At 39.6% G+C, this 10,653-nt stretch overlaps 1 protein-coding gene across 1 annotated transcript in view; it reads right to left on the reverse strand.

Annotated features, from left to right (window-relative positions):
- Positions 1-10,653, reverse strand: part of l1cama (L1 cell adhesion molecule, paralog a) — a 65,514-nt gene that overhangs the window by 27,044 nt on the left and 27,817 nt on the right. The window contains exon 2 of the mRNA XM_067370696.1: positions 215-459. Within this exon, the coding sequence (XP_067226797.1) occupies positions 215-338 (124 nt within the window). The 5' untranslated portion in view covers positions 339-459. The remainder of the gene's footprint in view (positions 1-214; positions 460-10,653) is intronic.

The raw sequence follows: 10,653 nt of genomic DNA on the forward strand, positions 1-10,653 counted from the left end.
TTTCCAATCAGGCCTGCACTAGGTGTTCGGATCAATAATATAATCAATTGAGCAATTAAACTTGCTTAAAACTGCTCATTCTGCATTTTTTAACTCACATACACAACAATAAGCAATAGCAAACGTTATAATACTGCAAAAATCAATGCAAAAAAAAAAAAAAACACTCACCATGCACTTACATATTTAATGTAATGTAAAATCCTGTACTCACATTTGGATGGGATGTTGATCATGGTGTCCCCAGGCCTTGGAGCCACAGACAGCAGGAGGAGAGGGAGCAAGAGAGCAGCACATCGCCCCCTGCTGCCCACCTGCTGTTGTGACGTGGCAGGCATTACACCTGCTGGCAGGCACAAACACAACGGGCCAGAAAATATCAGATAATCCCAATCAGAGTAGAGCAGTCTTTACTGTTTATTCTTCCTGTATGTTTCTCTCAGGTCCACACCCTCTTGACTGCAAGAGAAGAGAGAGAGAGAGAGAGAGAGAGAGAGAGAGAGAGTGAGGGAGGGAGGGGCAGGAAGAGGGAGACCCATGCAAGTGTAGAAAAAAAAAAACACTCAAACCTCCACATGGCCCAGGACAGAGGTAGCTAGAAGAGCCAAAGAGAGGGGTGGAGTTGGGGGCACAGTAAGAAATGGAGGTGCATGATATGCTGTGACAATATCGGTCAACCTTTACAAAGAAAAATGCAGTGGTACCATGATAAAGTAATAGTTTCAGAGGCAATACCATGATACACAATGATTATCAAATTAATTTAATGTACCATGCTATTTAAAATACATTGTTCTCCAAGGTATTTCAAAGAATATAATGGTAGTCCAACAACCATGGTAGAACCAAGGTACTTTTTGTAGTTTAAGCTTTATATAATGATAATAATAATAATTATGATCATCATCATCATTAGTATTTATTTAATATTTATCAATATTTTTTATAATGTATTGTTATATTTATTTATTAATACTGACAATATCAGTATATTTTTTTAATTAATATTTAAAATAATTACAAAATTATTGTTTATTGTACTATTTAATATGTATCAATATTTATTCTTACATTAATACTGATATTTATGATATATAATATTAATTTATATTATTAGTATTATCTGATTTTTGTAATTTGAGAACTTATATTTTCCAATAACCCATGGAAATGTTTATGATTTAAATGTAGTTATCAGTCATAAAATTAACATATTCTGCAGCTAAAACTTCTATATCAAGGCACTACAATATTTACAAAACAGATTGATAAAAATACTAGAAACCATTTTTATAAATGAAGTGACAATAAGTGCAAGTACATGACAAAAAAAAAAAAAAAAGTAATTGATCCTATGCATTTCCTCAGCAAGATCTCAGAAGATCTTAATGGTCATGCCATTAATAGATAATGATGAATGGAGGCCAGTGCAAGCAAAAAGATGAATATTAAATCATGTCTGGGTAATTTTGAGGAGCCTCTTTAACAGAAAAGATATGCATCTATTAGAGCAGCTATCGCTCACGCCACAGGCTTATGAGCTACGCCGCAGGAGGAGTTCTCCATCTGTACCTGGGCCTGCCAATTGACACCACAAAGACCTCCATGTGTGGTTCCATTTATCAGCACTATCAATGGATCAAGCAATCGTCTTTTCATTCACTTGCCTTGATCACAATACTATATAAAAATGAGCTCCCCAAGGACTTGTGATAAAAACTTCAGACAGAGAATGGGGATGAAACAATATAAGAAGTGAGAGGTGGATATTTTTGTTGGCTCGGGTAGAGCGTGTCTGACAGCAGCTGGCAGCTATGCATATCTTTAGCTGGGGCACCGCTGTACCCTGCTGGTGCCAAACCCCGGAGCTGAGTGACCTTGGAGCAGAAGGAAAGGTTGAAGGAGGAGTAAAGCACAATCATTCACTTTCCAACACTCGTGCACACACACAACCTCAAAGACTTAGGCTCAGACTAGCATGAATTTCCAAGCAGTTTCATGAATGTCTATGGTGGTTTGGTGGCAGACAAGCACCACAGGGCTGGATCACAGTCCCACAAGGCCCCTAAAAATAACATCTTTGGAGGTCGCCAGACTCGCCCTGGCTCTTCCGAGGTACATCTGCTGCCCCTAGTGGCAGACACTTTAACATGAATAAAACAGAAAAACTACTATTTTGTCAAAATTAAAATACAACAAATATTATATTAAAATTATGTCCGGAATGTGCGATCACAAAAATTTCAGCGAAATTTCATGGGGGAAAAGGACTATTGCTCATTGTGAAGTGTAGCATTGTTTGAAACACAGAAGTTACTTTCAAACTAACTACTGTGGCCTCAAGCCATCCTAGGTGTATATGACTTTCTTCTTTCTGATGAACAATCACAGAAATATTAATAAATATCCTGACGCATCAGAGATTTATAATGGCAGTAAACGGGATCAGTGAGTATGAGCTGAAGAAAGTGCTTCCATCCACATCCATCCATCATAAATATGTGCTCCACATGGCTCCGGGGGGTTAATAAAGACCTTCTGAAGTGAAGCAATGCGTTTGTGTAAAAAAAAAAAATCCATATTTAAACAAGTTATGAAGTAAAACATGTAGCTTCTGCCAGACCGCCTTCCATATTGAAGTTACGAAGAAAGTGTAAACTGACAGTTACACTTTTTCCATATGTTGAATAGGGAAGGCGCAGGAAGTAGCATAAGCTTTGTGAACTGCAAGAGTTTACACTTTCTGCGTACGGTGAATACGGAAGGCGGCTTGTGTGGAAGCTACATATTTTACTTCATAATGTTTTAAAATATGGATATTTTTTTACACAAATGCATTGCTTCGCTTCAGAAGGTCTTTATTAACCCCCCGGAGCCATGTGGAGCACATGTTTATAATGGATAGATGTGGATGGAGGCACTTTCTTCAGCTCATACTCATTGATCCCTATCCCTGCCATTATAAGGCTCGGATACATCAGGATATTTATTACTATTTCTGCGATTATGTTCTTCAGAAAGAACAAAGTCATATACACCTAGGATGGCTTGAGGGTGAGTAAAGCTTGGGCAAATTTACATTTCAAAGTGAACTAATCCTTTAAGAAGCCTGACCCCAACATACAGTACCAGCATCTGAAATACAGGCTACCATGCTGGTCTTTTCAACCAAGAAAAACAACTGTAGGAGGAGGATTCGTATTTCATTTTTATAGCTGGAACATTTGAGTCAGCATTTGAGCCCACATAATGTTACTTACAGGTTACATATGGAAGATCATACACATAATGTTGGTGTAGCACCTCAATCTTGGATTACGTGGCTCATTAAGCATAGCCACCTCGTATCTGCGTCGTGCCTGCAAATCTCTCCATGAAAGCAAGAATTAGAAGAGAGAAGAAAAGGAGGAGTGGAAGGGGTGAAAGAAGATGACAGCCAAGACATTAATCCATTCCTCCATTAAATCACACAGCTGCCCAAATCAATCAGTCACCTTTCCTCTCCTTTCATCATCTAGACTTGGAGATATTAGTATGAACTGATCAGAGGGGGAGGGGATGTATAAGCAGCCAATTAGATGCCAGGTAAGTCTCCGTTGGCCTTTAACAAATGCCATCAAATGAGGATGAATCGAGTCGGACCTTCATTGGATTTCACTGGCACCGAGAGGTGCTGAGCGTAGTCCGATTAGCCCTGTCACACTTCTGCTCCGGAGGGACCCAGCCGCCAATCAAACTAGTGCCCAGTAACGTGATTAAGCAGTACCCGCTAACTAGGTGACCAAGTCAAGCATGACTGGCTTGCAGAGAATAGAGCAGGAAAGGAGGGGTTTGAGGGTGTGGAAATGAAGGGGAGTGTCACATATCCATGAAATGAGCTCCAGGCACTACTTGAACCCCAACGTGCTGATAAGAACCTTGTCTATCACGGCTTACATGGCCTCTATTGCTGATGTGAGAGAGATTGACAACGGCCAGAGTCTCTTAGCACTGCTGTGCAGCTGTTGCTGATAGTATCTAATCCTGTCACCTGCCTCATTACTGAGGGTCATAGACTAAACGTCACTGATTCCCTGCAGCGGTCGGGGACCGAAGGCAATTATGTAGTTTCCGTAGAACAGATGTGCATGCAAAAAACAAAACAAAAACAATAATAATCATAATAAACATACCATGCTTTCAGCGCCACAGAGAATTGATGCATCATCCCACATAAACAAACTCTGTAATGTCAACCCTGAGGCAACTGCAAAACAAACAATTATCTTTGCGAAATGGAGCATATCACTTCACTCACAGCACATACTTCTTGAATTTCAATGGAAATCATTTCATCACAGAAACTTGATGTTTTGAATGTAATCACAGCAAAGGTTGTATGGATCACAGCTTCTAAAAAATGACAGCTTTGAAAAAATTAACTTTGAAACAAAAAAGGGAGGTTGTTATTTCAGTACATTAATAGTGAGAAAGATGAATTTTTAAAAGATGAGGTTTTATATAATCTTCAGTGGACCAACTTGCTGAACACTGTATTTCAGTAGATGAAAGCTTAAAGCTAAACTTATTCCTGTCATGTCAGTTGGATTATAGTGGGATTCAAGAAGTGTAAATCCTGCTCTTATTCGATCCTGAGGTTATCCAAAAACAGGTATTTTAAATTGTAATTATATTTTGCCAAACTACTTTTTTTTTTTTTTTCTTTTTTTTTTTAAAGGGGGACCTATAATGCCCCTTTTACAAGATGCAATATAAGTCTCTGGAGTCCTCAGAATGTGTCTGTGAAGTTTCAGCTCAGAAGATCCGACATTTATTATAGCTTGTCAAATTTGCCACTATTTGGGTGTGAGCCCAAAACACAGCATTTTTGTGTGTCCCTTTAAATGCAAATGAGCTGCTGATCCCTGCCTGCTTTCCAGAAAAGGGTGGAGCTTTAACAGCTCACACTTCAGTTGCTCAAACAACAACAAAGCTAAAGAATCTCACGCAGCCAAAATGAGGATTGTCAGTAATGGTGTTCAACCTTATATCATTCAAACCAGAATCGGACACTGATGTAGAGACTCAGGAAGAAGTTACAACTTATAGAATTCATCTGGACGTTTATGAACGATTAGTGGATAAATTTATGTAGTTGCTGTGGAGTTGACTCAACTCATTAGTGCGGTTCATTTGAACATATGTGAACGCTTCCATCCAAACCCTGGTGCGCACCAAACAAGCGGACCGAGACCGCTGAAAAGATGGGTCTCAGTCCACTTCCAAACGAACTCTGACGTGGTTCGAATGAACGCAAACACGGACCAAAGACACGTTAACGAACCAAAAACAGGAAGACAAGACCCTAAAAAGGACAGAATCCTTACGCATGTCGTTTTTTCTTGTCGCGAGTTTGCCCATGACAGGCATCAGACGCGCGTCTCCATGCAGCAGATTGTTTGTGTGTGTGACGGATGGATTCCCGCCGCTGTTTTGACTCCTTTACACATTTTATAAGCTCTTCACAAGTTCCCAGCTGGCCAAAATACCATCACATGAAGGCTACGCACACACAACGAGCGCATTACCTGCAGCAAACAGCATTGTTTCGGATATTCGGTGAGTCCCGCCTCAAAATAGGCAATACGACATAAAATCCGACCAATCACGTTGTGAATGTATCACTATGCCTTAAGGTTCGGTATCTTTTGGTTCGGTGATAAAATTGCCAATCTGAACGCTAATTGGACCAGACCTAAATGTTTTTTTTTTTCTTCTTTGGTCTGGACCAAATGAACCAAACAAACCGAACTACAACTGTGAACGCACCCTAAAGTTAAAAAAGTGAAATAATCAACCACCACTTTAAGTTTTATTTTTGGCATTTTTTGACTTTTTTTTAATGACAGGACAGTAAGTTGACAGACGCAAAGTTGGAGAGAGAAAGGGGGGGACAGGATCGGGAAAGGTCCACGAGTCGGGACTCAAACTCGGGAAGCCCAAAGCGCAACTGGCCTATATGTCGGCATGCTGCCCACGAGGCTATTGGTGCCGACTCAAATTACAATTTTTACTATATTTTGTTCAAATAAATGCAGCCATAAGAGATTTCTTTCAACATAGTTCTTTTAACTAAAAAATCTTACTGACCTTAAACTTGTGTACGGTAGTGTATATATATTGGGCCACTGTATCTTGAACATAAATAACCTCTAATTTTTAGAGGATGTAATGGTCATGCCAATTACAAAGAAGAGTCTCACTGATTAATTTCGGACTATACAGGCTACAGGATAAACCAGCAGGAGACCATGTAGACTTCACTGTTCTTAGATGTAATATCTCTTATCTGTTCTAAAATCATCATCTACAGCTTGCGTATTTTCCCTGCACCCTCAAGCAACTAGTGAGAATATGTATTCTAGCACACTAATTTAAAAATAGAAACAAAAAAATGCAAATATTAATCTACACACAGACGCTTTCTTCAAACAATACCCTGCGTTCTGCCGTTTTGCTGAACCGCAGTAGCACTAAGAGCGTTTATCCAGTGAAAGTCATCTGTACAGTATGTGTTTATAAGGGCTGGGCTCTGTCATGCTTCCTCTTTAAATATTTACCACCTCCAACTGTGAGGATGCGTGTCGAAGACTGAAGGAGAGAGAGAGAGAGAGAGATGGGGAATAAATGAATACATGCTTGCCCTCCACCCTCAAGACCTCCCCGAGGGTCTGTCTGTCTGGAAAGTCGAGAGACGGACAGCAACAGAAACACAGATCTGAAGGCGAAGAAAGAGGGACAGGAAAAAAGAGGGGGAGGAGATAGGTGACTGAAGGTAATGGGAAAAAAGAGGAGTGGCAGAAGACAAGGAGACATAGAGGGGGGCCTGTAATTTGCAGAGACCCCCTGCAGGGTAAATTATTTATAGCCTGGCCTTCCCTACCGGTACAATTTGCCCTGAATTCACCTAAATTCATAATTCATATCAGTTTGTTCACCATATATTTGGTCTGGGACCAGATTGTCCCCCTCTGTGCACTCAGCCATCACTGTGTCTGGGTTTTCTTGAAGACCAGCATCTTATTTGCATGAACCTGTTGCAGATAACTCAAGGGTTAAGTGCATATAGCGATGTAGAGCAAAAATAATACTAGTTCCTGATCCAAGCAGACAAGCTCCAAACAATAGTGTGCATGGAATGCTAGATTACAGATTACATTGATCCCATTATACTCTGACGATAGTGGTGAAAGCAGCAATTATTGCTCACTAATAAAAAATCAATATTTCAGAGAGACTATGCAATATGTGTCTTTTAAACATGTGCACCAGTGTTTCCTGCACAGTAGTGAATCTATGGAATGTGAATCACGATATAATGGCAAGAAACGTCTTTCAATTGTGCCACTTTCCCAAAATTCATTTTATTATTCTTTAAAGCTATGTAATTTATGGTTGCAACAATAGTGTTTTTTGCCGTTTATGAGGTGGCCTGGATGAACGTGAGACTCCCTGCCCGAAATATAGGATGGCTTGACACTAAATAACACTTATAATTTGGATACAACAATTTTATGAACATATTCAATTCAAAACCCAGATGACATCATCTTGTTTAGCGCATCTGTCATTCAGGGTATGCTTGTATAGATAGTTAGATAGACTTTCCCGCCATTGCATGGTTGTGCGATATTGGAATATTTGTGAGCAAGAGATTTTCTTTACTGTACATAGGCTACATATATATGTACTGTATTATGGTAGGTTGTCGATCATAAGACTCAGACATTGATTGAAATTCTGGGTCTATTCTGATTGGCTTGCAATGTTTTTATTGTTTATCAGCTGGAAAAAGTAGAGTAACACTTTATTTTAATGGTCCCCTTTAGACATTCTCTTGACCAGTGTTGGAGAAAGTTACTTTTAAAAGTAATGCATTACAATATTGCGTTACTCCCTAAAAAAGTAACTAATTGAGTTACTTAGTTACTTTTTATGAAAAGTAATGTTAAAGTTATGTTACTTTTGCATTACTTTTTTTCATCTGGGCTGAGCTGTTTGTTCTATTATTGGCAAATGTAAAGGCTTTTTTACACCAAAAGTGAAATGAATAAGCCTCAAGCTGAAAGAAATGCAAAGTCACGCCTGTACAGAGGGCACAGTTCAAACAAACAAGCCTTTCAGCTGTGCTGCCATTCTGGAATACAGAATAATAGGACTCAGGAGAAGCAGTAAAGGAGTAAATGTATGCTCATATTTAATCTAGAACTAGTCTAGAATAACTATCATGTTTACACAGTGCATACAACGCCTCTGCACTTACTCCTGATTTCTCTCAACATAGGGACAAGAGATATTTTGCTGTAAATGTAAAAGTAATGCGTTACTTTACTAGTTACTTGAAAAAAGTAATCTGATTATATAACTTGCGTTTCTTGTAATGCGTTACGCCCAACACTGCTGTTAACTATAACGTTGCACCTACATGTCAACTCATTATAGAATTAGAAGAGTATTCTTAGTCTGTCTGCTACCTCTACCCCTTAGACTCCACTAATACTTAACTAATACTCTGAGAGTTAGTTAACATGTAGGTGCAACGTAACAATCAACAGGATCAAAATAAAGTGTAACCAAAAAGGGTTCTGAAAGATGGTGTCATTATCATGGGGGAATCATTTGTGCAGGAAATGGTTCTTTTTAGTGAACATCAGGTGTATCCTGATTCCCAAATGAATGGCTCATATTATAAAGTTCCTTTAATGAATAGTTTGAAAGTCCAAGTTACCGACTTAAATCAGTCAAATTAAAGGTGATAAAGAGGATCTTTTTGACGACTGAGAAACCAAAGACTGTTACTGAGTTTTTGAAATGAGCGCATGCGTAAGAACAACCCCCCCCTCCTTTCGAGGGAACGCCTCCCAAAACTCGTGCACGAGTATTGGAACACGAGTGTTTACCACCGGCATTTGCTGTGTCGTGTTAGTGGATTCATTATGTCGGACTCACCGCAGGTAACTCATAATCTGCAGTTGTTACTCCTGTCTCCTGACAAAAACTTTGCATGCGGCGCCTGTGGAGTGTGGAAAGTTACTGGAGCGCGCAGCCACGCTCGTCTCTCACAAGGAACGTCACAGCAGTGATTGACAAGCCAGAGGGCCAATCGTTTATGCGATGATTGCGTAAACGATTGACTGATGTTTTTAAGGCCCTACCTCGTGCACAGATGATCAGATGATGTATATTAATATTATTCCTTTCAGTGCACCTTATAAAGTCTTTTTTCAGTTAGTAAAGACAGTTTCAAGTAATATTGCAAAAATGCTGAATCAACACTGAACTGCAAGATCGTATCCATATAAAAAAATTTGTGAGTAACAAAACTGACTTACTGTCTATATGTAACAGTTTAAAAATATGTTAAATTTAGCATAAATTGGGGAAACTCGCCATTGGCTGCTGTGTTGCTCACGTTTGTGCACATGATATTGTGGGGCGGAGCTATGTAATCAGAGTCTCATAGCTCGTCCTGCTGGTAAGTCGCATCAATGTTTTCTCCGTCTTAATTAAGTTTGGATCATTTTCAAGCCCAAGTCTGAACTGTAAACTGCACAAAAGTTGACTTATTTTGTCTGTCAGCTCCTAGTTGTGTTATTTGTGACAATAAGATGAAGAGTTTGTTATCTAGCCTGCTTGTTATCTTCAGCTTGAGTTTATAGTTTCACTGTATTAATGTGAATTGTCTGTATTAGTGTTTTATATTTTATTTTCTTTAATGTATGCTTTATTTAGAATTGTCCACTATATGTTTACGATCACTTTGAGAAAATGTAATCAACAGAGCTGCATAACTCGTCCAGCTGACTTCTCATGCAACTTCAATGCACTGCATTCTGATCAGCCTTTTGGTGCGGTTTGTCCCAGTCTTGTCTTGTCCCAAGCCAAGTAAAGCAACTTTGAGTGACCATCCACCTGATCTCAGCCCGAATTATTCCATCCAACACACACACACAGTCACATATATAACAAAGTTTTGGATGGATGGTGACTCCCCCTTACTGCAAAAATATAATTCTGTAGGGAAACATTGTAGGGTCTACAAACAGAGCATTAAAAATAACAGAGAAACTATAAACTATAGAGGATATGATACTAATTCTCTCTTCCTGTTATAAGAGGATGAACAGGTCTCTTTGATATGACACACTTTAGTTTAGCTTTTCTTCACACAAGGACATAAGCACACACTCCTCTTTGCCTCACTTTGGACAGTTCTAAAGTGCACCCCGATCACTGCTGACTTGAGGCGATATTTCTCTGCTTTATTGACTTGACATCCTATGCGGTTTACCCAAGGGTCCCCCTGCGTGGATGTGGCCTCTCATCTTCATAAAGGCCTCTGATGTGCGCCGACAGCACCGGAGCACACAGGAGAGCAAAGAGCCGCCCTAACCACCTGACAACTGACCTGTATCTCAAATTGCTACTGATGCAATGTTTGCGGAACACTGAGTCTAAGACCGGCAGAGTTTTTTTCCCCGTAATTACTCTGGTTCTTGTTTTCTAAAAACCCTCGCTCATGCCGCCTCCTCGCTATTTCTCTGGATTAAGGGTTAATATCGGAGACACAGAAAGCTGTAGAAAATAAAGGTTGTCAGAGGGGCAACCGCCCAC

Source organism: Chanodichthys erythropterus, chromosome 20 (genome assembly GCF_024489055.1).
Source record: "Chanodichthys erythropterus isolate Z2021 chromosome 20, ASM2448905v1, whole genome shotgun sequence".
Classification (NCBI taxonomy): Eukaryota; Metazoa; Chordata; class Actinopteri; order Cypriniformes; family Xenocyprididae; genus Chanodichthys; species Chanodichthys erythropterus.